Consider the following 26,573-nt stretch of genomic DNA (forward strand, 5'->3'; position numbering starts at 1 on the left):
CACACTATCGGTCTGTACATACTTAGACTCTGCTCTTGTGTCAGAACAAACACATTAATTTAAAATATCATTTGTGAACTCGCAGAATATAATTAAGATTAACATTTTAACCTCCTTTCTCTATACACTGCAGACATATGCTATTTTCTTGCTAAAAGATTCTGACAGATACAAGTCTCTCGTACTCTACCTCTTGCAATCCAAAACAGAGCAACAAGCTCACAAAAAACTGTATTAGCGAGGAGGCCAAAGGTATTTTTTTTAAATGACTAGCATCTTCATAGAGGATCCATCTGTCACAGACTTCAGCCTGACATAAGGAAATGGACAGACACAGCATGTATAGAGTTATAAAAACTGAGGGATACATAACAGTGTTCTAGAGCTACAAATCAGCCTGAACCATATAAAAATTACCTGAGCGAAACAGAAATAACTCTGAAGTGCTTCACAGTAGTACGTTGCCTGGAGGGCAGTTGTATATTTGTACACTACTGAAACATTATAAATTAAAAGCACTTGCAATTTTGAAGCTCTCTCTCATTTAGTTAGCCCACAAATGTGCATATCTACCCCGTCTTCTGTCTTTATATAGCCAACAAAGTGAGCTAGCAACTACAGACTTGATCCAAAGCTCACTGATGTCAGTGAGAGTCTTTCCATTGATTTAAATGGACTCTGAATCAAGTCCTAGAAACCCAAATTTAAATCTTAATATTGTTGAAACAGGTATAAAACACTTACAATAATCAAGGGGTATTCTGTACAGAATAAAACAAGTAAGGATTAAACTTCCTGTTTCATCTTGTTTTATGTAGATGCTTAATAGACTGTGAGCAACTCTGTAGGTCTTCAGTGAACCAATCATATCACACAGCGATTACACAACATTATCTCCCGAGGGAATGAACAAATGAATTTCAGCGCTATCTTGATACTTCTGTTTACTTCATTAAGCAGTTTGCCATAAGGCTGGGTGGTGTGTACTTTGTGCAAGATCCAACTTCCCAAGTGTCACTTGCATTAAACATGAAACATTGGATACCTGTCTGACACTCCTATATAATAGTTCCTGAACTTCAAACAGAAAAGGCTTTATGTTGGGCCCAGTGAATAGAGGCCTTTGAAAATGCAAAAATTTCTTGTTCCTCTCTTTGGTTTAAGGAAACTTAGCTGGAAGTTTCCAAAAGTGGCCTCTAAAGAAGCCAGCCTTAAGACACGTGAAAAATTCAAGGGACTTGTATAAATTTTAATCAAAGCTTCAAGATGGATTATTTTTGTGTGATACAAAAGTAGTAAGAACTCAGAAGAGAAGATGTCAGGTCTTCTGACTCATACTCCAGTGCCACAGAGCAGGGGTTTTCAACCCTTTTTAATAAGTGTACCCAAGGGGTGGGGAGGGAGGGTGGCAAGTGGCCGGATGCCAAGCAGGCGGGGGAAGGTGGTGAGCAGCTGGACACCGAATAGTGGGGGGAAGAGGGTGGCGACTGGCCGGATGCTAAGCAGTGCGGAGGAGGGTGGCGAGCAGCCGGACCTGGAGCAGAGGCATGGTGAGTGGTGGAGCAGCAGCAGCACAGGATCTGTGTAACCTTGCTCTCGTCCCACCCTAGCCCTGCACCTGTGAGGCAGTGGCACGGGGTGGCAGTGCTTTGTCGCCGCCTGCCCCCATGTACCCTTTGGGACCTTTCAACATACCCCCAGTTGACAACCCCTACCATAGAGCGTGCTGGCTGCTTCTACTGAAATGTAACAAAAGCACTGCAAACAGAAGGGTCCATTCTTTTCACTCTTCACTCCCTGAACTCAGCATCAACTCCAACTACATGCAATGCTTTCCGTTTCATTTAAATACAAAAAGATGGCTGTTTTTCTTTCTTTTTTGTTATTAAGGATCCTATAGATAATTATTATGCTATTTTAAACACTGTTATTAATATATAAAAAATAGGGGTGCACTGATGGAGATTTCTGGGGCCAATACCAATAGCCGATATTTAAGGAGGCATATTGGCTGATACCAATCTGATTTCCAATACAGCTCCCTCCAGCTGGTAAGTCTGGTGTGGTTGAAAGGGAGGGGGAGAAGGAAGGGGTGTGGCGGGGGGCAGATCAATGCCCCTCGTAGTAAGGGAGGGGGCAGGGGGATGGCCAGAGCCGAGGCTCATGGAGGGGGTGGGGAGGTGAGTCCTGCCATTGCTTGCACCCCTGGAGGACATGGGGGGTGCTCCCCGGATCTGCATGGGGAGGGGTGGGGTAGGCTGTAGCCGGGGCTCTCTGGGGCTCTTCCAAGTGGGGGCTGGGCTCAGAGCGGGCGCTGGTGGCACTGGAAGGATGCTTCATCCACCCCAAATTTCACCCCCACTCAGCTTCCAGTGCCACCACCACCAGCCACAGCCCCAGCTCAATGCCTCACCTCCATCTGTGCACTGGGAAGAGCCAGGGCTGCACCAGGCGGCTAGCAGCAGCGGTGCAGGGAGCAGAGGAGCAGCAAAATTTGGGATGGATACACCATCCTCAGAGCCGCCAGCGCCCACTCCAAGCTCAGCTCCTGCCTAGAAGAGCCCTATGCAGCCTGCCCTGCCTCGCACAGATCCAAGGGGCACATGCGCCCCCCCCATGCCCTCCCAGGGTGCAGGCAGTGGCGGGAGCCACCTCCCCCCCATAAGCTGCAGCTTTGCCCCGCGCCAACCCCACCCAACCCTGCTCCTGACCCTGACCCTTCCCTCACTACGGGGGGGCGTTGATCTGTTCCCCCCCCGACACCCCTTCCCCTTCCACCATAACAGATTTACCAGCTAGAGTCAGCTATCCAGGCTGCCAGGCTCTGCTCCTTGCTGCCTGTGTGCTATACTGCAGCTACAGCTGTACGCAAGACAGGCATATATCGGCCAAATTATCAGCCCTATTAGGCCAATATCTGATACAGCCAGTTTTCTTTATATCAGTACCTATCTGATACCGGACCGATATATCGATGCACCTCAGGTTAAAAAAAAATACTGTTTGTTAGTACTTAGAGCAAGTACTAACAAAATTGCAAAAGTGAAGAAAAGTACATGAGGTGAGAGCACAAGCTAGATTGTAATCTCAGGTTAGTGGACAGAGATAGTTTGTCCTATTAGTCTGAAGTCAGACAGAAAGCAAGACAGAGGTATACCTTTAGTGAGCCACAGCTCAGGAACTCATGAAAACTTATGCATCTCTGCTTCAGTTGTCTATAAGGTGCACCTCTAACCTGCCTTCAGTTTAGTGGATTCACATTGCTGTAAAACTCAAATCTTCAAATAAGTTACTCCTTATTTAAATTGATTTAAATAATATCAAACTGGCCTATACTGGTCCAGACCAGTGGTGCTCAACCTTCAGGCTCCATGGGCTGGATGAGTGCTGAAGAGCCAGTCTATGGGCTGGATCCCATGGGCTGGTCAGTTCACAGCCTGGATCCTGCACAAGGTCAGTACGTAGGGTCAGTGCATGGGTGCAATCAACCACACTGGCCCAACTCTAAGTTCTGGATCCAGCTATGGAGCAGTCCTGCATACCAGCCTGGCCCCAGTCACTGGGCTGTGCCATCCAACTCAGTGGGCTCCCCACAGATCTGGAAATTTGCCAATAGGGCCAGGGGAACAGCGACAGCATGAACTGCTACAGATCTGGAAGCCACAGTAATTGATGCCATCACTACCCTGCTTCCAAATTTCCCAGCCTATGGAGAACCCTGCAGTTGAATGACAGCTCTGCAGCCCAGGAGTTGAGCACCAGTGGTTTAGACTGGCCCTGTAGGGCAGATTAGTGGCGCAGCATCAGTCTATGGATGAATCCAGTCCACAGGCCCAATCTGGTGCATGGAGCTGACCCACCTGGGGCTTGATCTAGTGCACAGGGCTGACCCTACATCCCAGAACCAGCCTCTATACCAGATCACACTCACAGCCCCCATCCCACACATTTGGCTCACAGGGCTTAGAAATTTGGCAGTGGGGGAGCAGTATTAGTGCAGAACCTCAAACTCTTTGCATATGATGACACTAAAGGAAAGTTCTTTTCCCCTGTTACCTCATTATTAATTTGAAGTGCAGGTGGCTGATTTGAAACTCAAATTTAGCCTGATTTCATCTGTTTCACAGACATATACAGTCATGACGCAAGATGCTGCATGTTGCACAACAATGGAAGCAACAAATGAGGCTAAGTTGCACAGAGTTGGTATTTATTTAATATGCAAAAGAAGTGCTAACTTAATAATGAAAGCAAGAAAGAAGGATTTTACCAGGAAAACCAACAAGCGACATTGAAGATGGGTTGTTTACCACTTTATATGAATGAAAAATGGTCTGGATGAAGTTTCTCACATTTGAGGGAGGAATGACTGTCTTGTGGATAAGTCGTAAGAGAGTCAAGAATGCAGAGTTCTACTCTTGTAGTCTGACCTCAGGCAATCTGTGTAATCACTGCCTGCCTCAGTTCTCCTTCTGTAAATAATGCTTCCCTACTTCAAAAGGGTAGTAGGAAGTTGAATTCCTCATTTGTGAGGTGCTCAGGCACTACTCTGATAAGCATCCATAAACATGCTACACTTGCAGGTTTTAGTTATAAATATACCAATGACTGGCTAAAATACAAACTTACTTCAGGATGTGGTTATCTTGGGAAATGTTAATTGGTTAGCTAGTGCAATTATTTACATGCAGAACAGAGGGACCAGACAGACATTTATTGATCTACATAAAATTGCATGGTTAACTTTGAAAAAACCTAGATCTAGCCAAGTTATTTGGCATTTTACCGAAGTCCCCTTTAAAATTACGCTTGTGTAACCAGCAACACCATTTTCTCAGTGGTGGCTGACACTTCTTCTGGCTCCTAATCATGTATGTCCCACAATACTCCCACAAGAAAGAGATGAGAAGTACTAACTAGGAAGAAGGGTGTTTATGGCCCTGGAGCTACCACATTGTTCCTCATACTAAAAGAAAAAAGATATGCCAGATGACCAGTTTGAGCCTTTCCTTTCTACCATTTGTTCATGAGGCAAGAGCACAGGTTACCACAACACAATAGATGCTGCTGACCACCTAGGGCCAAACCACTTCCTTTTACAGCTGCTTGTTGAATCAGACAACCAAATGGTAGAGGGATTATAAACGCAGGGTCATGCAAGGACCGTGCAGAGAAGGCTACTACTTCTCAGCTAATGAAGGCCAAGAGCCAGCTGGATTCAACTGCCAAAATGGACACTGCATACAAAAATGAGATGGATTTGCTCATGTTAATCCCTCTTCATCTAAATAGTACCAAGTTCCTCTCCCTCACTGCCTTCAGTCTCATTAGCCAACCTCTTTGCTCCTCCAGTTCTCCTCCTCGAAAGCCCTGATCTTTAGGGCTATCCACATAGCTACTCTTGTGCCTCACATTTCAATGCTACCTCAATTTTTCTAGTGCAGGACTATGGGACAGAGGAAAATTCACAAGCTGCTTCTTGCCTGCATTCTCACATAATTGGAGGTCAATGGTAATATTCAGTTATCTGACTATCACATCTTTGATGCAAATATAACAGACCTATGAACTACTGATTCTGTATGTCTCAACCACATTTTGACCATCTGCTCTACAAGTGCATGGGAAGATTGTGTCAGCCTAAATTTCTGCATAGTAGCTGCCAGTCTGACAACTCCAGTCAGCAGCCTGTTCAGTCAGATCCAGAATGTGCAATCGAGATTGCAAAAAAAGTGGGTGTAAATCAGACGTTCTGAGTTTTCTTAGCATGCACCTCTGCCTTTGTCATCTAGAGCAGTGGTCTCCAAAGAGGTGTGGGAAGAAAATATTAGAACTTCTATTTATATGTATATTTACATAAATATACATATACTGGGGGTGCGTGCTCAAAAATTTTTTACTGATGGGGTGCGCAATCAAAAAAGTTTGGAGACCACTGATCTAGAGGCCAAGACATTAAGCCCCAAAGTCTGAAAGATTGAATGCAGGCAGAGCTAAAACACGAGGCACATAGGCTGAGCCCATCCCTTCCTTGTACCTACAGGCGATATCATTGCAGGAGGAAATGGTGATGAAGCCATGACTCCTTCTTGAAGATGCTGAGCTGGGGCAGAGCTGAGGTCATTGCTCAAAGTGTTTGACTTCCTAATGCCTGAAGAAGTTCGGCTCAGCTGCTGTACGGAAGAAAGCTGAAGTGGCCCAGTGGCCCAGTAATCACTATCCATCAAAGCCTTCTACTTGAACCCTGTGGGAGTGCATCCCGTTCCCCATCTTCCCTGACAGGACTGTTCTGTTCACCCAGATCTGGAATTGCAGGGCATTTAGAATGGAGTTCAGTCCCAGTGATTGGGAAATGATGCTAACTAGAGCCACAGAGATTAACGACAACCACACATGGCACTTTCCCACCATGTTTTTCCTCAAGAAAATGTTGTTTCCAGAACTCCAGCATTATAGGGCTTTATAAAACCTTAAGGTTATATGAAACAATACAGTAGCTACTTCAGCATTTTAATGCAACTGGTCTTTACCATGACCACACTGTTCTGATTCTCTAGAACAATGCTACAGATCTATACTGCATGTGCACTTTTGGAGTGGGATATACAGTTTTCCTCACAACTGTATTCATCTGTGTTCTGTACTTTTGATGTACAGAATAGAAAGAAATACCTTCCTGCTCTCTGAGTTTTAGAAACTGTCAGTTCACAGCATGAGGGTTCATCTTGTAGGACTAACTGAATATTATAGGTAGCATAGAAAAAATTAAACATTGCTCTGGTGACAAGAGACACATTCTTTGTGAGCAGCTTGGGCAATAATTGTATTTCTTGCAGACAGAGCCTAATCAGCTGCTACAACTCAGTGTACATATAGTTTTCAGAACAACCTATAAAGGTGTTTCCTGTTTTTTACCAGCAGAGTAAGAAAAAAAAACCCTATCACAATCAGATTATGTGCCCAACCCTTTTTGTGGTGAAACATAAGAGGAATCCCTGGCACACTAGATAATAGTAACTCAATGCTTCAAAAAGCAATTGTTCACAAAAAAAGACACATAAAAAGCAAACTGCTGAGGGAAGATGTAAATAGTCATAATCCTAAATATATTACAGCAGCCTTGTTAATGCTTATCTCCCTTCATTAACTATTTGTTCCCTTGAGGAAGCTGGTTATGGACTTGTTCAGTAACGCTGGACTTCCACACCATGTTTTCCACACCAGTGAGAATGACCGGCTTATGAGAAGGTAGTGCTTTACACATCAGGAAGGAAAGAGATTACTGCTATGGTAAATATCCTCCCATTTCCTTTAAGGTCTGCTCCCTGAGCATTGCATAAAGCTGTGCAGCTAAGGGAGCTTGTGTATGTGACCCACGCACAGGCTGTTTTAACCAAATCCTGATTAGAGTAGTAAGTAGAAGAGCCAGCTCTCACCTGCCACTCATATCAATAGCTCCATGGTCCAACCATCTTTCAGAAAAAGCTATGCAAGTGTTAACAGTCACCTGCACTCTCTGAGGCTGTGAATCCTGCAGGTTTTTTTCCTACTGGCAAAGAGAGAATATTGCATGCCCATGAGCAGTAAAAACCAGCTACCAGCTCCAGACAACAGGGGCAAACTTTACATGCTCTAGAAGCCAGACAAAAAAGCAGCTCACGCTAAGCCTTGTTCTATCCTACCCACTAAATACAGACATGTGACAGCTGCCACCTGTCTGCTCTCAATGTAGAATTTTAACACCAAGGAGTCCGTTTCCTTCCTAAAAGACAGTTCAGTTTGTGTCTTACGCAGATAAGCAGGTCTTGCCCAGAAAGTACTCCCAGGGGAGTCATGTCATTACTAATGTCACATTTAGCATTTACGTTCCAGGATAGATGCCACAGCATGGGTACTGCTTGTAGCTATGCAGTTTCTGGCAATCGCCAAAAGAAAGTCGTTGGGTTTTTCAATTTAAGTTTGAGGGTGTCTGCTGTTTGCTAAAAACAAATGCTAAATAAGTGCTTCTCCCTACTTCAGGCTGGGAAGGGCACCTTCCTCCTGCAACAGAGAAGGGTCAAATAAGATTCTTTTAAGGATGCCATGAGTGCTGAACAATATTAGCACTTTTAGGAATGCAAACACCTACACTGGATTCACAAGATAAACCCAAAAATTTCAAATAGGAATCCATGCTGTTAAAAGCGTTCTGACCCGCTGTGAGCTTTCTGAGTTCTTTGCAACAAAAGAACTGATCTATTATTTTTTGGTAGTAAAAAAAAAAAATAGTGAAAAGAAAGACAGCATTTTCTGAGGAGTGTTATTAGTCTAGAAAGGTTGAGAACCACTGACTGGCCTAGGCTGTTTTCATTTCTGGGTGCCCTTGGGCAGAGCCCTGTGCTCCCATTCAGCCTCATCAGCTTTGATGGAGTGCTACAGAGGGGCCCACACTTAAGAAGCCAGTGTCAGGTTCAATACCTTAGATGGTAAGTTCCTTGGGGCAAGAAAGGGATGGGGCTGAGCACAGGGCCAACAAATCTGTTACTAACAACAAGACCAACAAAGGAAAACAAACAAAAATAATGAAGTGAAAGTTGCAAATAACTATAATACATAGGATTAGTAACAATGCAAGTTACTTGAACATTTTTCTTTATGAAAAAGAGAGCGAGTTTGCTGGATGCCTGTGAAAGGAAGCCATTTAGTATTTCTTTGCCAAACATCAGCCAGAGAGTGTTGCTTTAACTCTGCTAAAAGCAGAAACTATATGTATATTATGGAATTGTACAATGGAAACTATTATAAATATTGGGGCACCCCAAAGATTGACTTCCGTCAGGCAGTTCCTGTGGCTCTCTAGCCAATAAGCACCTATTTTCCCTACACGCTTAAAACAAAAACACTCCATCATCCACTCGTGGGGTTGGAGCTATTTTCACTCCTTCCTTTGAAACAATGTCACTTCCTACAGCTACAGAGAAGAAAGAGAAGGGAACAGAACAGAAGATTTAAGAATGTACACAGAGATTATCATCAAGGTATTCTCTTAAATATTTTAAATAGGTCCCTAATTTTCTGAACCTCATTTAAGATCCACACTAACTAACCTACCAGCCACACAACAAACAATCAAAAAGAAGTCAAGCCTCATGTTATGCATCCTTGCACTCCCCTGAAAAAGATCATTTCTCTCTTTGCTGTTGGCCACCATACAGAGAATGAACAGACACTTAGGAGGGTGCTTGAATTCAGGCATTGTTTATAATCTGAAGGGGGCACCATACAGAGAATCATGTACATTCTGATTTTATTTTCAGTAGCAGCATATTTCTCAACAGAATAACAACTTCAATTTGAGAATTACACTGTCCATTTGTCTACCCCTATGAGAAGAAACTAAAGAGAACAATAGTTATTATACACACAAAATGTTTCACGTATAAAAGATATCTAGAAAATACTGCCTGGTTTTTGAGTTACTGGTTTTATTTGTGAATAAAAAATCCAGAATTGTTGCACACTGTTTTTACACAAACATCAGTACAAAGGAACCATTCACTTTCCCAACACTACATGACACAGTGATAATGCATGTAGCTCACTGAAAAGGAAATATTAGCACATTTTGACTATTCTACAGCACATTTAGAATATTAGCAATTCCACAGCTTTGTCTCTTGGACTGCATCATACAGCCCTTTAACGATTGCACAACAGCAGGGGCCATTTATTCTAATTTTTTTCAGTTGTAAAAACAGTATGTATAGAAGAGTTACCTGTAATCCACAGCAGCCCACTGCATTCATTATGGAAGCATTATGAATAACCCTGTATGGAATCCCCAGCTTTACTGCACGTAGAACTAGATCACTGTGTGTTGTGGCCCTGTGATAAGAAGGGAAATGCATTAGACTGAGAAGATTTCAGCGACTGTCACCACCACTGTAGCTTGTTTTGAAAGTAAAATCAAAATGCCTCAAATTAATGTTGTGCTGAGTGCCAAGAGGGCAGCAGTAGCCAGACTGACTTCCCCACAACAATAAATCCCAGAAAAGGGCTTCCACATTTGGTCCTCCAAAACTGAAATTAGAGACAAGCCACAGCATTTCACTGCTCCTAGCAGCTTTCTCACAAAGTTCAAGCTACAACAGTAGCGCAATTGTTGCTTTTTAAAGTAACTTTTGGCAGCCACTCTAAGAGGAAAGTTCTGTTTGCCCTTTGTCTTTTGCAGGTGCTTGCTGGACATCTGTTGAACAGCAAACTCAGTTTTACTCAGCAGAGAGCAACTCCAGCGTAACTCGAGTGTTCCCTTAATTACTGTGCAACCAGACTTGTTCTGACAGCATCTGTGAACATGATGGGGGGCAGCACTATACAGTGCATAGAACTTTTTACAGTCCGAAGAGTACTGTTTATTTTCCCATGTAGCAGATATGCATTCATTCACTGGACAAATATTTGGCTCGTAAAATATATTTATAAGAGAGATGGAACATACAAATGAGGGATTATAAGGAACATACAAATGAGGGATTATATTTATTCCTGAAGTAAATAGGGGAAATTGCCACTTAAACTTACCATAGAACTGTATTTGGTGCATCAATCAAAATGGACCTGTAGTCCTCAGAGCCAGGCAAAACTCATAGCAGAATTGTTGAGAGTTTTGTCCAGATGTAGACCACGAGTACTTTCAGCATCAGAACTGCACTGAAATCTAATCTTGATTGCAAATAGCACACATGCTCACAGGGATGTGCAGGAAGTACCGTGTTTTCCATATTATATGTGAAATCCGAAAATACTCTTAAAAATCTATCAAATCTGAACAATGGCTTCAGCTGCCTCCTTTTCCCCAAGGCACCTCAGACAATACAGCTCATGCCATGGAGGTAAGCAAGGAAAGAAATAGCATCTGGCCAGACTAATTAAACAGGAAGACTGTTTTAGCCATGACCTCCTCTGTGGTTTCAGCCTAAACCTAACAGAGCTCCTTCTACCTCTAGCCAAACATTTTCCCATCCCTACTGCCCCTCTCACTTCCATTGTGTGGCATGATCAGGGGTCTCAGATATTGACTCAAATGTGGCAGCTGCTGGCAGGGGTAAGAGGAAGAGCTGTTTGCTAAAAATCAACCTTGTTGCAGCAGATTAAGCCTAAGGGTCTGAATGTTGGGAAGTTTGGAAGTGGCCAGAAATGGGCTCCCATTCTCAGGAGAGCAGCACTAAGATGGTCTGGGCATAGAACAGCCTTCTCATTAACAGCTGAACTATCCCCTTCCCTTTCTGAAGGGAATTTGAGCACATCTGCTCTGAGAGGCTGACTTGTCTCTCAGATGCAAAGAGAAGAGGACAAGAGCTCTGTAAGACTTTGTGGGTTTGCTAATGATGGATCTGGGGACCAGCTGGCTTTATTTACTGAAATCTGTTCCAGCCAGCATTTACTCCCATTGGACCTCCCCCCCCAGGAGGACCACAGCACAGCTGCAAGTGATGTGCTTGAGGACTCTGCTAATTGTAGCAGGAGGCCTGAAGGAGTCAGGCTCTCCACGCCTTTGTCTACAGCAGAGTGGTCCAGCCTATTTGGCCCCATGGGCCCCATGCAGCTCCTCATGGGCTGGATGGTTCTAGAATCCAAGGGGTGAACAACACTGCTGTTCACTCCCCACCTTCTCCCACCGCTGATGTGGGTTGCCAGCGATGCCTGAAGTCCCCAAATTTGGTAGTGGGCAAGGGTTGTAGGAGGGAATAGCAGGGCATTCACTACCTGGGTTTTGGAGCCACACCAACAAAGCTGTGGGCTGCAATTTAACCCCTCACAACCCTGTTTACACTAGTCGGACAGCCCAACACTACCACTTTTCCCATCACTGTTCTGCTATCAGTGCACTTTTACTGGGAGCAGCAACGAGGGGAGCACTAGCATAGACTAAAGGTGGATTTTTGTTTTTTAAAGTCACCATACTGTCTGACAACAAAGCTAAAAGTCATCAGGTCTACTCTAGTATATTTACTATTGCAATTACTGCTACAGAGAGCCACCTGTTTGGGGAAAAAAAGATTTGGATATTTTGAATTCAGCTGCCACTTGTAGAAAGGGGCTTGACTAGGGTATCCTAGTCTGCAGGGCTACAAGTCCACCTATACCCCTACTACATTTCCTTCAATCATGGGGGCAAATAGACTTGAAAACTCTGAAGTCAAGTTATGGACTTCCCCAGCTTCTCTTCCCATACGGTTTTCAAAAGGACAGGCCGATCTTGCCATCAGCCACTAGAGACCCCCTATGGAACAGGAATACTTGGGATAATTAGAGAGAGGAAGAACTGAAGTAAGCCAGTTACCTTCAAAACACTGTTCTTTGCTGTTAGTGCTCCTAAACTTGCATACACCAACAGTTTGATATATATACAAGAAAGCCTCGTTATTCGCAGTTTCAAATATTTGAGAATGCCAAACCCATATTTTAAATACACTTTAAACACTTACTGGAGCTCCTCGGGAGCTCTGTGGTTACTGCTGCCATGCTCCCACCACGCTCCCGCCATCGCTGCTGGAGCCGTGCCCCCAGCCGCCAAGGGGACTGTGTTTGCAAACGCAGTGCCTTATTCGTGGATTTCGCCATTCGCAGGGGATACAAGAACATATCCCCTGCAAATGGCAAGGGTCGCCTGTAGTGTTATCCTGCTTGTAAGTTGGTCAATTTACATCATAGGCATTATGAGTTTTATATATATTGCAGAAAATCAATCCATATCTTCTTCAGATCGTTTTAATTAGCAGCAACATTTGATACTTGAATAACAAAAAATGTAGACTACCTAATTTCTACATATTCCTTGTTTTTTGCAAAGCTTTCCTGCCCATCCCAAGTGATTTAGCAATGGTTTAGAAGACTAAATATCACCCTAAATTAAAAGGGATTCTCTACATCTTCCCATACTATATATTTCTACACTGCTGCTTAAAGTTAAGCAGTTAAATCTATACTAAGTGCTAAGGCATCTAAATAAGTGCTTTTCAGAAGTATACCAAGAACTTTAGAGTTTAAAACTTGTGACCATGTAATATATGCAATGCCCTGGAACAGGGGTGTCAAACTCACTTGGTCCTGTGGGCCAGATTTGGACAGCAGGGAGCCTCACAAACACATCTCTAGCAGTGGGGCAAGTAGTGCTTCGCTGGCTTAAAGAGTTGTGGGGATTAATTCATCTATCACTTGCCACGCCACTGTCAAAATGTGTCCCCAACAGGGCTCCGTACCTTGAAATTTGTCAGTGGGCCCCACCTCCAAATTTCTAGGCCCTCCAGAAGCCCTGTGAGCCAAATGACATAGCTCTGTGGGCCAAAGCTGGCTTTCAGGCTATATCTCTGAAACTTCTGCTATACAATACAAATATGATTTCTTCAGTTAAATTTTAAGGTCCCAATCCTACAATATGATCCTCATGATAGTCACTTAAGTCAATGGGGCTCTAATATAGGTACTAGGGTCTGTGCGCATGACTCTGGCTACAGACCCAGAAGCTAAAAGCGTCCATTTTCAGACAATATGCAGTAGTTTGAAAGGTAGAATTCCAAGGCATACTAAACTGTAATGAATAAAAACCAAAGTTTTTGTCATTGAAAACATTATTATGGAATTTGAGGAAGCAGGTTAAGATATCTGTTTGCAAGCTCCAACTACATTTTGACACACTGTTAATCTATGGTTTATAGGCGTAAGAGGATACAAGTACTGAACCTAATTTGAAGCCTGATTTTAATATTAATTATATTTTAAGTGTGTATTGACGTTTCTGAATAGGCAGCATCATCTGTAGCTAAGTACTAGTTTAAAAAAAAAAATGGCTTAATGTTTCCCTTGGAGCCATATTTACATAAGTTACCTTATTTAGACAGGCATGCACATATTACTCCTCTCTTTTATAAAAAAAAAACACACCCCAAACGGTGTGCTCAGTGATTTAATTTTCCTTGTGTCCTTTAATGCTGTAATATAAATCTTGGATCACCAGCTGGAGACAAAGAGCTGTTCTGTATAGTTTGACATTACAAATTGATGATGCTTGACTGAAAAGGCAGAAGGACATCCTCCTCCTGATAGAAAAAGACTATAGCTACCACTGGGAATGAGTAACGGAAATAAGAGGCTTAATAAACCAAACTAATAAGACATTTATAATGACCCAGATGTCCTTAAAGACTATAATAGATAAAACCAAAAGCATCTGCAACCAACAAGCAGCATTCAATTAGAAAGTAACTGCATATACGCACAGTATATAAATACAAATGGTAATTAAAAAGCACCCTCTCTTACAATGTATGATACATTTCTTGACTATGTAATAGCCTGGAATTTCTTCCGTTAGCAGACAATCTGACATTGAATAAGTTTAAGGAGGACAGCTTGAAGAATGATGAGCAATTTTACAAATGCTGCAGGACTACTGAAAGGGTGATGTATGGGCTTGTGGATCTGTATTCTTATCTTATGAGGATGTTTTGCAAACTATTTGGGGGAGAGAACTGCAAAGCAAGACTAATAATGACATGAACAATTTTAACTTTTTTGCATGAAACACAGATGCAGCCAATTATGCAAGTAACTGAACAGCAGATACTTCTACTGTTTCTGAAAATCGTCAGCTTCTTCACTGCAGTGAAGAAATTATAGCTATGCAAAAGTGAGCTCCCATTTATTCAGGAAGGGTAGTAGCCAAATGTCAAAGCCAGAGCAATAAATAAAATATTGCCTCATCTTACCCAAATGGATCACCAACTACAAGAAAAGCAACATCAAATAGATCAGCATCTTTTAAAATGTTATCAGCCTCTTGTTCCACTGTTTCTCGGTCTGCCAGAATCAATTCCCTTCCATAAAACTCCTCCTAAAGGTTGAAATAAAAAACCAAAATTAGACCGTTTCATTTGTTTCAGCCTCTGTCTTCTGAAGAGCACAATACTGGCATCCAACCAAACAGACATCAGACATTAGCTGAAACTGCCATGACCTAATTCTTGATATCATGTTGTAATTAACCATTCTTTAAACCATTTTAATTAGTATCCTCTGAGGAAACATTTCAGAATCACACTCCATCTCTGACTCTCCATGATGCAGACCTTATTGTGCATACATATAACATTTGTAGTCAAGTTTCTTTGGGCAGATGTGATATCTTTTATTAAACCAATGAAATAATTGGAATATTTGTTCTTTACAAGCTTTTGGGCACAAACACCCTTGTTCAGGCATGCGGGGAAAGATGTTTGTCCTGAAAGCCTGCAAAGAACAATTTTCCAACTATTCAGTTGGTCTAATAAAAAATATCACATTTACACAAAGAACCTTCCCTGCCTATGTCCTTAGACCAACAGTTACAACTAGCGCCCCCAATAACATTTGTAGCATCTGATCCATCTGATCCTTCCACTACTTACCTTTCAACATAAGCATAATTCCATGGAATCATAGAATCAATGAGTCAGAAGGGACGTAGCCAGATCATCTAGTCCGACCCCCTGCCATGGGCAGGAAGGAGCACTGGGGCCGGCAGGGGTCATAAGACCCCAGCCAGGTGCCTATCCAGTCTCCTCTTGAAGATTTCCAGGGAAGGTGAGAACACCACCTCTCTGGGAAGCCTATTCCGGGCTCTAGCCACCCTTACAGTGAAGTAGTTCTTCCTAATATCTAACCTAAACCTATCCTCCCTCAGCTTGTGGCCATTGTTCCTGGTGACTCCAAGGGGCGCCCTGGTGAACAGACTTTCCCCAAGTCCTTGCTGGTGGCCCCTGATAAAGTTGTAGGCAGCCACAAGATCCCCCCTCAGTCTCCTCTTGCGGAGACGGAAGAGATTCAGGTCCCTCAGCCTCTCCTCATAGGGCTGGCCACGGAGGCCCCCAACCATACGAGTGGCCCTCCTCTGGACCTTCTCCAGGGTCTCCATGTCTCTCTTGAAGTGCAGCACCCAGAACTGGACACAGTACTCCAGCTGCAGCCTGACCAGCGCTGCATAGAGGGGAAGCAAGACCTCTCTGGACCTGTTAGTGAATCTCCTGTTGATGGATGACAGGGTGTGGTTGGCTTTCCCTATTGCTTCATCGCATTGGCGACTCATATTCATCCTGGAGTCGATCCTGACTCCAAGATCCCGCTCTGCCTCTGTGCTGCTGAGAGGGTCAGCCCCTAACCTATAACCATAATGCTGGTTCCCTCTCCCCAGGTGAAGCACTCTGCACTTGTCCTTGCTGAACTGCATCCTGTTCAGATCCATCCACTTCTCTAACCTATCCAGGTCTGCCTGGATGCGGTTCCTGCCTGCCGGTGTATTCAGTTTATCCCATGTCTTGGTGTCGTCAGCGAACTTGAACAGGGTGCTCTCCACACCCTTCGTCCAGGTCACTAATGAAGATGTTGAACAGCACCAGCCCAAAGACCGAGCCCTGGGGGACTCCGCTGCCTACACCCTCCCAGGTCGACGTCGACCCATCCACCAGCACCCCCTTGTGACCGTGTATTCGTGAATGCCGCAGTCCCTCAGCTTGCCTACCAGAATTGGGTGGGACACTGTGTCAAATGCCTTCTGGAAGTCCAAGAAGATGACATTGACTTCCTCCTTCCCATCTAAGCTCTTTCTTACCTGGTCATAGAAAGAGACCAGGTTAGTCAGGCAGGATCAGCCTGGCACGAACCCATGCTGGTTACCCCTCAACATCACTTTCCCTGCAGGGCTCTCACAAATGTGGCCCTTGATAATTTTTTCAAAGACCTTCCCCAGGATAGAAGTGAGGCTGACTGGCCTGTAGTTGCCAGGCTCTTCCTTCCTCCCCTTCTTGAAAAGAGGGACCACATTGGCCCTTTTCCAGTCCTCAGGGACTTGGCCCGAGCACCAGGAGTCCTCGAACAGCCGTGCCAATGGCTCCACAATGACACCAGCCTATTCCCTCAGCACCCGCGGATGAAGGTCATCCAGGCCTGCCGACTTGAATACATCTAAGCCCTCCAGGTAATCCTTAACTAGGTCTGAACTAACGGTCTGGGGACTCACAACCTTCCTGGGCCTCTCTACGCTATCACACGAGAGCACCCCATTGTCAGCAGTCAGGAACACGGAGGCAAAGAACTTGTTAAAGAGTTCTGCCTTCTCTCGCGCATCCATTGTCAACGGCTCTGCCCTGCCCCGTAGGGGTCCAATGTTACCCCGAGACTTCTTCTTGCTACCTATATACTTGAAGGACTTTTTGTTATCCTTAATCCCAGAAGCTAATCTAATCTCCAGTGCTGCTTTAGCCTTCCTTACCAAATCCCTACAAGCTCGGGTCAGAGAGGTATACTCCTCCTTTGTCCCTGCCCCCTGCTTCCACTGCCAGTACGCTTTTTTCTTTGCCCTCAGGCCAGCTTGGATATCCGCGCTCAGCCATGAAGGTTTCTTAGATCCTTTTCCCACCTTCCTGCACAGTGGAACTGTGTCCTGCTGCGCCCCAAGGATAGCCTCCTATCCTTGGGGCTTATTCAGTGGGCTTAAACCCACTTAAATCAGTGGGCTTATTCATGTGGATAAAATTTAGCACTGTGTGTGTGTATTTGCAAGATCATGGCTTCACATCAGAGGCAAGAAACAATTGTAGCAGCTTACTTGTGGATATCTTACATATCTGTATGCTCTCATAATTTAAGTTTTATCATATGCTCTAAGCACTTTTATTGTATTAGACAACAAGCTACTTTGGGGCAGGGCAATTTGGGTACTTTTGCTCCACAAGCCACCTAGCATATTTGGGATCTATATAAATAATCATACCTATTCAGCCAACCAAGACTAGGAAAATCTTGCTTAGCAGAAGTTGTGACATCAATTGCAGCTCTCCTTTTTTCCAGAGATGAACACTGGGTAGACAAGAGGACTACCTTAATAATAATCATATACAGTAGCAGCAAGAGTTTCCACAAGGAGAGCTAAACTTGTGGTGAAAGTAGTAACCTAGCACTTGGAAGACCTGGGTTCAATTCCCTTCTCTGCCAAAGATTTCTTCTAGGACTGGGTGAACCAATGGGTGTCTCTCTTCAAGACTATTTGTCATCCATTATATGAAAATAGCACTTTCTCAAAACATAAGGATGGTGAGGTACCCACAGTATATAAAGAGATGGGGATTGAAGCAAGGTATGTTGAAATGCTAATTTTGAACTCTATAATATTAAGAGGTCTAAAGAATTTTGTCAAGAGCCGGAAACTCTTGTTGGACTCAACCATCCCACATGTTTTCTTTGTCACATTAAAGGCATTGACCAATGCACTGACCAGTGACTAACTGAAACAGTTACTTAAAAAAATTAAAGGCCAACCTAGGCATTGGCAACGTGAAGAAGCGAAAAGAAAACTTGGAGTCATAGTGGACTCCAAGATGAACATGAGTCATCAGTGTGATGAAATCATCAGCAAAGCTAACTGCACTTTATTATGCATCAGCAGATGCATGACAAATAGAACCATGGAGGTGATATTTCTCCTCTGTGTGGCATTGGTCAGACCGCAGTTGGAGTACTACATCCAGTTTTGGGCACTGTACTTCAAGAAGGATGTTGATAGACTTGAGAAGGTCCAGAGGAGAGCCGCTCATATGGTTAGGAGCTTACAGGACAAGCCCTATGAGGACAGACTGAGGGACTTGGACCTATTCAGCCTCCACAAGAGAAGGCTGAGAGGTGATCTTGTGGCCGCCTACAAATTCATTACGGGGGTGCAGCAAGGGATCAGAGATGCTCTGTTCACTAGGGCACCTCTTGGGGTAACAAGGAACAATGGTCACAAACTGACAGAGAGCAGATTTAGGCTGCATATCAGGAAAAACTTCTTCACAGTAAAGGTGGCCAAAATTTTCAATGGGCTTCCAAGGGAGGTGGTGCTCTCTCCTACCTTGGGGCTCTTTAAGAGAAGGCTGGGTAGGCATCTGCCTGGGGCCATCTGACCCCAGCACTCTTTCCTGCCTAGGCAGGGGGTCAGACTCGATGATCCATTGAGGTCCCTTCCAACCCTAGTATCTATGAATGCCTAAAAACCAGCTATATCCAACAATTTTCCTCTGCTCCCTGTTTAATTGACAAAGAAGAACTGGGTCAGAATCTTCAATCAAAATTATTTGCTGCAACTCAAAATTATCACAGGAAAATATGTTTAATAGTATTTTCTGATTACGAAGACAATCTAGAAAAAATATGTAGCTTTGTATAAGTTCAAACTGAGGTAAAGTTTTCCGTTTGTTGAACTAAATTCAAACATTCCATTTTACAACAATTCAACATTAATCTGCATCTGTCTCTGGGCAGGGATGACTTATAAGGAGCTTTATACTCTCATTCTTTCCTGTGAGACCGTGGTTCTCAACTTTTTTAGATTCGAGGCTCACCTTGGAAAATGCCACCTTTTATTGCTCACTGTTTTTGGACTTCTGAAAAATAACAGAGCAGTTTTTCTGTTGCAAGGAACTCAGAAAGACCATAACTACTGATTTCTACTTTAAATGTCTGGGTTTACCTTGCGAATCATATTTCAAACCTAAAAGTGCTAATATTGTGTGGCACCCCACAGCACCCTTGAAAGAATCTCAAGGCACCCTGACTAAAAATCATTACCATAAGGTCTAGCCACTGATAGAAAGAAACTATATTCCATACTGCACTGCAGTCTGACCTCTGACTGATCTGCATGATTAATTCTGGAAGATGTAGTTTGATGAGAGAACCTGGCCAACTGGGAGAAATGAGGACATGAGACACCAATTTATAGAATATTCCTGAAGCACTCCTGAGCCCCATGACTATACATGGTTCATTGCACAACACACCAACATGGGATGTTTCAGAAATGTTTCACTTCAGTGCTTTAAACCAAATAAAATCTTTTTGTGCACTATTTGCTTAGTGAAAAATCTCCAGTGTCCGCTTTCTGTCCTAGTCTAATATGATAAAGGGCTTAGTCTGTCTGATCAAGTGTGCATGCATCGCCAAGATAGGGTTACCATACATCCATGTCCTCTTTTTTAAGCCCTCTGACCTCAGTTGGGGCAGGTTTTTTAAAATCTGGCCAAACGTCCAGGACTTTCTTTTGGTCCGCTGGTGGGAGCAAGGGGAGGGCAGTCGGAGGCAGCAGGGAGCACACACATACCTGCCTGCAGCAGCGCAGACCCATGCAATGTTCCCTGTTGCCTCTGATCACATCCCCCTGCTTCCACCCATGGCCAGGCAGGCAACACAGGGGCCCATGCTCTGCTCGCAGGGGCTGAGCAGCCAGGAGACACTGAGGGGGCAAAAGGGGAGTGTTAGGGAGGGGGCCATGGCCAGATTGCCTGGTGCAGTGCAGCAGCCCCATCCCAGGGCGTGGGGTACCATGGTGTGGCAGCACCAGGGGGCTGTCTGTAAGGAGTGAGGGGCACCATCAGGACCCAGGGAAGCAGGGTACTGCAGTTTGGTGAGTGAGGGGCACTAGCAGGGCTGGGGTCAGTGGGTTGGGAGTGAGGGGCAGCAGCAGGGCTGGGGGGGTATGGTTTGGCAGTGAGGGGCAACAGAATGGGCAGGGGCAGAACCACCCTTTGGGGCCGGCCATGTAAACACTCCTTTGAAATCCATCATTCATGACAGGCAATTAGCTAGTTTTGGAATAAAAAAGAAGCGTCAAAATTCTGACATTTCCTGAACAGTAGAAATTTCAGTCTTTGACCAATTTAGCTGAGCTGAGCTCGAATCATATTTGTGCTCATCAAGATGCTTGGGCTTTCTTTAGGCATTTGCACAAAAATGTACTCTGTTTACCGTATGTACTCAAACTGAAGTTGACCCAGAATTTAAGACAACCTTCCAATAATTAAACTTTATATATGGCAAATGTATAATTTTAAAAATAATTTTCCAGGTATAGAATCTAATGATTGGAAAGCTGTCTTAGATGCATCCCCCTTCCACTGCTACAGTAGGGAAAATAGTGGCTTGGGCAGTCAGGTGGCCCCCTTATCCCCTTCCCCCCCAACTACTTCTCCCTGCAGCCTTCCTGCCTCCTCCCCCCGCCACAGGCACTCTCCCATCCCCAGCTCCCCACAGCCTCTGCCCCTTCCCCCCTCCCCACAATCTCTGCCCCTTCCCCCCCTGCTCCCTGCAGTCTCTGCCTCTTTCTGTTCCCTCCCAGAGAAGTGTGAGCTCAGCCCTGGCTGGGCCATGCAACCATGTGAGTGCCACTGACTGTCAAGGCAGGGGACAGAGTTTCCATGTGCTCTGTGCCCAGAAGGGAATCCAGTATGAGACAGAGCCAAGCTGTGCCTGACAGCAAGTGGGGGAAAGGGACAGAGGGTGGGGCAGAAGCTGCAGAAAGCAAGTCAAGAGCAGCATTCCCTGTAAGTTACGCGGCATGCATGGCTGTGCAGGCGCACTCCTGCCACGCTGCTAGGTGTGCCTGCGTGGCCGTGCATGCCGCACAGCTTAGGGGGAATGCTGGTTGAGAGTGAGGCAGGAGACTGCTGTGGGTCTGACTCTGGCCCCGACTTGGGCTCAGGACCAGTGTCAGAGCTTCAGCAGCCACCTCCTCATTCCCCTTTGTATGTAGTTTTAAGATAAGAGTCTTTTTCTTCTATGCTGTGGGGTGGGGGGGAAGATATCAAGGGACTTTTTCTCCTAAGCCCATGGTGCAGGGCTTGTCTTAGATTCAAGTAAATACTGTACATATATAACCAAATTCTGCACTCATCTGGTAACTGAATGAATACTAGGCCAGGCATTGATGGTTACATTCCAAATCCACCATTTCCAGGAGTCTCCTTAGTACATTTTGTAACTACAACATACAGTAACAACCTGTAATCCAACTGCTTGTAAACCTACCAGAACTTCCTTCCCTACAGTCAGCATGGATGTGTAGGCTTCCAAATACACTTTGTGACACTCCTTTACAACCTCCAGCCCTTTCACTGTAATATCCTTAGCGTCTCCCAGCCCCAGTCCAATCAGATAAAGCATTTTAATTGGGGCAGCAGGTGAGATGCCAGCTCCAGGGTGTGAATTTTGTAACCTGCTACAAAAAGGAAACAGATATTAGATGGGGGCAGATCACTGTGGATCAATCTACATCTCTGGAAAACATGACGGGACTCTTTTCCTGCCAAAAATACTGCTCCACTGGGCAGATGGCATCCCTAGCACCTTCTGAAAGAGAGCAGCTTCAATGCCCGTGCTTTACCTAGGGAAGCAAACCAGCCCCTCCCCGCCCCCACCCCAGTGCTATCCCTGTTTTCCTCTCTCCCCATAATAATCCAACAGCCCACCTTGGGGCTGCAATGGAGCTGCAGCTTTATCTTCCTAAATAAAAGTGTGTGCGTGTGTGTACACATGCACATACAGACACATGGACACAAGCATGCACACATAAATATATACATATATGTTCATATACACACGCGCACATATACATATATACATAAAAAATAGAGAGAGAGATGCACATTTCTCTTTCTCTCTCTCTCTATTCTTGTGTAGGTTGCAGGTTATATGTATACTACATGCAGTATATCAAATTTTATGCCATACAACTGAAGTATATGAACTATTATTGATTTACCATATCTAGGCAGGTATTTTACATGCAGCATGTCTGTATATATATGTGTATGCATGCACATGTATACACACACATATATACGCACACACACGTGTTCATGCCTGTGTCTACATGTCTATATGTGCATGTGTGTACGTGTGTATATAAATATTATATATTTCATGCACGTTATATAGCATGTAATATACATTATGTATATATGAAACACACACGTATAACGTCCATTACACACGATCTATAGCATCCTATCTGGTACAAAGTATTATGCATATAACATGGACGTTTATCTAAGGCATGTTTTATATCTCTTTCTCTATATATAAAACACACTATTATATAAAAAGCGCGTGTACCGCCCCCGAGGTGTGTATAACCCCTCCCGCCCCGCTGCCCCCGCCCGCATGGCGGGAGGGCAGGGCAGGGTAGGGTAGGGTAGCCCCCCGAGCCGAGCCCGGTCGCCACCCCCGACCCCTCAGGCCGCCCGGGTCCCGCACGAACCGTGGTCCCGCCGGGCCGGTGAGAACCTACCGCTTTGCGACGTTTTGCGACAAGGGCCGAGGGCAGGAGCCGGGCCGGGCCGGGCACAAGCTCCGCTACCGAGGGGGCCGTGCCGGCGGATGGTGCTGCGGCTGCGCGGGTGGGCGCGGAGCCTCATGGCCTCCCGCGTGCGGGGCGGGCTCGCGCTGCCGCTCTCCAACGGCCTCAGCATCCCTGTGCTGGGCCTGGGTAAGTGTCACCCTGGCGCGCTCAGCTCTGGCCCCCAGAGCCGCTTGGGCGCAGCGCCTTGTCTGGGACTCCTTTCGTCTCCTCTCTTCTCCTCTCTCAGTGCCGCTGAGGGCCATCGGGCATCAAAGAGTTCATACCAGTTGCCAATCGGGGCGTCACTGGCCCGGGGCTGTGGTCAGGGCCTAAAAGTGCTCCCCAGTGTGGCCCTAAGGGCCCGGCTACACGTTCAAATGGAAGGCGGGTAGAAACCAGGTGGAGCACTGGTACATGTTTCAAAGCCCTAAGCTTGTAGCTTGTCAGCCCTTTTGATAACTGGAGGGTCATTATCGTGGGATTAATTATTTTGCACGTGTGGCTAGTCTGAATTCATGCCGTGATTCACTAACTGGTGGCACGGAGCAAAGGCCTAATAAACGTTATGTGGAAGCAAAACAAAATTGTTTGCCTTGAGAGCACAACAGCATTTCAGACTTGGGTAGATTTTTCCTTTCCAGTTGTACAAGCACCGAGGTCAGTGATACTCAGTAATGGAGCTGCGGCACCCTGGGGTGCCCTGAGATCCTTTCAAGAGAGCTGCCAGGTGCCACTCAGTGTTAGTGCTGGTAGTTGTGCAAATATTTTTCATACAATAAACTAGAGATTTCCAATAGGCATCTACAGTGTTAGAAACATGGCAACTAGGTATGGTCTGCTCATGGTCTTTGCAACAAGAAAAGCTTCTCTCTTACCTTTTCATAGTAAAAAAACTGAGTGAAAATGAAGAGCTGACATTTGCCAAGTGGGACTGTAAGCCTCACAAAGGTTGAGAAGCACTGACCTGGTTGGTTTGTGATGGCCACTGTACTGAATAACAAGTACATAAAATACAGTTGGAGCTCACTGCAAAAGTCTCCTTAATGGGGAGAAAATGAAGATATTTTATCTTCACATTTGAGCCCAGACAATCTTTGAATTTTTGCTAAGTCCTTCTCTTAACTGTTTTTTTTCTCTAGTTTCAACAAATTTATTTGAAGCATTATTGCCAGTTTTTATAACAGAGTTGCAAGTTTTACATTGTTAGGTGTTTTTTAAGGCCCGGCTGTGGAAATCAGGAGTTCGGACGGGAATCTCAGTTTTCATGTAGAAAAAAGCAAACAAAAAAAATGCTTCTCCTAATTGTAGAAAACAGTCTTGAAAAGGTGACCCTAAGCACTGGAAAACAGAAAGAAACACAGCTTTACAATCTCATGATAGCTCTGGGCCTGACTCGATATATTAAGACTTAAGTTTGATAATACTGTTAAAAGGCATCAAAGTTTTGATGTGCACTAAACATGTTACTGTTTAGAAACACATATGCTATGGTACCTAGGGATTCCTGTAAAAGAGAGATTAAATGTATATGCCTTGAATGGGGGGTATAGTTAGCATCACTGTTTTGTTAGCAGTCATTTTGACCTCTTGTCTCTTGCACTAGCACAGTGACATCACTCTGGTGCAGTGCTCTGGGCAGATCATGTGCTTGTTCTCCCACAAGCGCTGCAAATGGGTGTTTACTTCTCAAGGCGGTTGGAAAAGAGGTAGCAGGCAAGCCTCTGTGCAGAACACTCCTTGGTTGTTTTCCTTTTAAGTTTTCATGCTTTTTCAGGAGAAAAAGATAAAAGAGTGTTTCCTCCACCTCATCCCCCACCCTCTTTTTAAAGTACTTATCCCTCCCTTTTTTCAGTGGAGAAATAAGACAGGATGGGAAAGCAAAGTAAGAGAAAGTTAGAATTTTTATACCAAAACAATTGTTTTCCCCCCTAAGGTTTTAATTCCCTTTTTTTTAAAAAAAAAAGATGGAAAAAATTCCTTGAGAAATAGCCAGTCCTGATGTTTAGCATTTCTTTTAGAACAGTTAAAAAATCTGGTCCACATTTCTGTAGGGCAACGCAAACTCTACCAACATCTATGATTAAGAGAAAATATTGCCATAAGATTTTGAAGTTCTGTTCTGTAAGACAGTTGGATATTTCATGCTAGTCAGTTTTAAAAAAATCAAGATGACATTGTCCTTTCAGCCCACCCTATTTCAAATCTCTGTCTCATCACCATTTCTTTTTGGCCCAGTTTTTACCAATTGTCTTTAACTTGCTTTCACATCCCAGATAGAGTTTGGTTTTGTTATGAGTACTACTCCCACACAGGATCATGAAGAGTTGCAGGGAAGAAAAGTAATGTTCACTGTTGCATATGTGACAGGGAGACAGAGACCTGAGTTATGTATGTAGGGAGATCAAAGGTCCAGTCCTTCAAAGATTTGTACGCATGAGTAAAATTAATTACATGTAAATTTGTAGGTTTGCAAGGAGGGGTTCTGAAAGTGGAACAATATTCTTTACTGAGTTGAAATTAAGCTGAAATTAAGCTAAAATTATTGGCTATTTGGACAATTCTTGGAAACAATAAAGTGTCTCCCCAGTTTAAAAAAGGTAGTTTCTTTTATTTGCTCAAAATAGTTCAATGTAATTTATGAGTTGTGAGACCAGAAGGTCCACAGTAAACTGTGTTATTTACAGGGACTGGGTTGTAAAATAGCATTCTGGCACGTGTATAAAATATTCATGAGTCACGTCCCTAAAAGTCATGAGGTTGGTATAAAAGTCATGAGGCTGCTATAAAACAAGGTACTTGATAAATTTGGGGGAGTTTTGTTTGCATTCTTGTTTTGAGCTTATCTCCACAACCAAAAAACTGAGAGTTTCATTTAACAAATAATAGTCGGAGTTGGACCATTTAAAAAAAATACCAAAAATTATGCATGAGCAACATTACAAGTTGTGCTTAAAAAGAGTTTTTGGCCTGATACAAACACTGTTGTGTGAATCCTTGCTGGTAAAGATCCATTTGCAGAAATGTGGCCACGGGCAAAGTTTCCATTGATGTCAGTGAGAGTTTGGTTTGGGCTCTCTGTACATCTGGGTATCAAATGCCATTTGCTGCCCTGCTTTTTACTCTTTCAGAGCTTACTTTTTCCTGTAGTAAGCTGCTGCTTTATTTTTGAGTATTTTTCACTCACTGGTAATACTTGGCAGGGTTATGACTATACTTCTTATTCATGCAGTGGGCTAAACTCCACTAGTTTATTCATGGGCATATTGATAAGTGAGAACATTTGATTTTTATAATAACAATTATAAACAAAAGTATATATTTCATGAAAAACAATCCCATTATATGCCTCAAAATATGAGAATGGTAAAGACAAGCTATTTTTTTATCAATAATAAAATTAAATATGGTC

The 26,573-nt window shown here is 44.1% G+C and overlaps 2 protein-coding genes across 18 annotated transcripts in view; one reads left to right on the top strand and one right to left on the bottom strand.

The window, feature by feature from the left end:
- Window positions 1-23,250, bottom strand: part of DPH5 (diphthamide biosynthesis 5) — a 35,469-nt gene extending 12,219 nt beyond the window's left edge. Inside the window, exons 1-4 of one of the 4 annotated variants that reach the window (XM_090048297.1) lie at window positions 23,114-23,250; window positions 21,853-22,042; window positions 14,748-14,872; window positions 9,756-9,864 (exon numbers count right to left, since the gene is read on the bottom strand). In XM_090048297.1, the coding sequence (XP_089904423.1) occupies window positions 9,756-9,864; window positions 14,748-14,872; window positions 21,853-21,987 (369 nt within the window). In that variant the 5' untranslated portion in view covers window positions 21,988-22,042; window positions 23,114-23,250. Of the gene's footprint in view, window positions 1-9,755; window positions 9,865-14,747; window positions 14,873-21,852; window positions 22,043-23,083 lie in introns of all 4 variants that reach the window. The other 3 variants (XM_090048299.1, XM_090048298.1, XM_090048300.1) reach the window with 3 other exon arrangements.
- Window positions 23,181-26,573, top strand: part of LOC149863745 (uncharacterized) — a 90,297-nt gene continuing 86,904 nt past the window's right edge. For all 14 annotated transcript variants that reach the window (XM_090048281.1, XM_090048283.1, XM_090048285.1 and 11 more), the window contains exon 1: window positions 23,181-23,311. In XM_090048281.1, the coding sequence (XP_089904407.1) occupies window positions 23,203-23,311 (109 nt within the window). In that variant the 5' untranslated portion in view covers window positions 23,181-23,202. The remainder of the gene's footprint in view (window positions 23,312-26,573) is intronic.

Source organism: Crocodylus siamensis, chromosome 5 (assembly GCF_052110815.1).
Source record: "Crocodylus siamensis isolate JL-2025a chromosome 5, ASM5211081v1, whole genome shotgun sequence".
Taxonomy (NCBI): domain Eukaryota; kingdom Metazoa; phylum Chordata; order Crocodylia; family Crocodylidae; genus Crocodylus; species Crocodylus siamensis.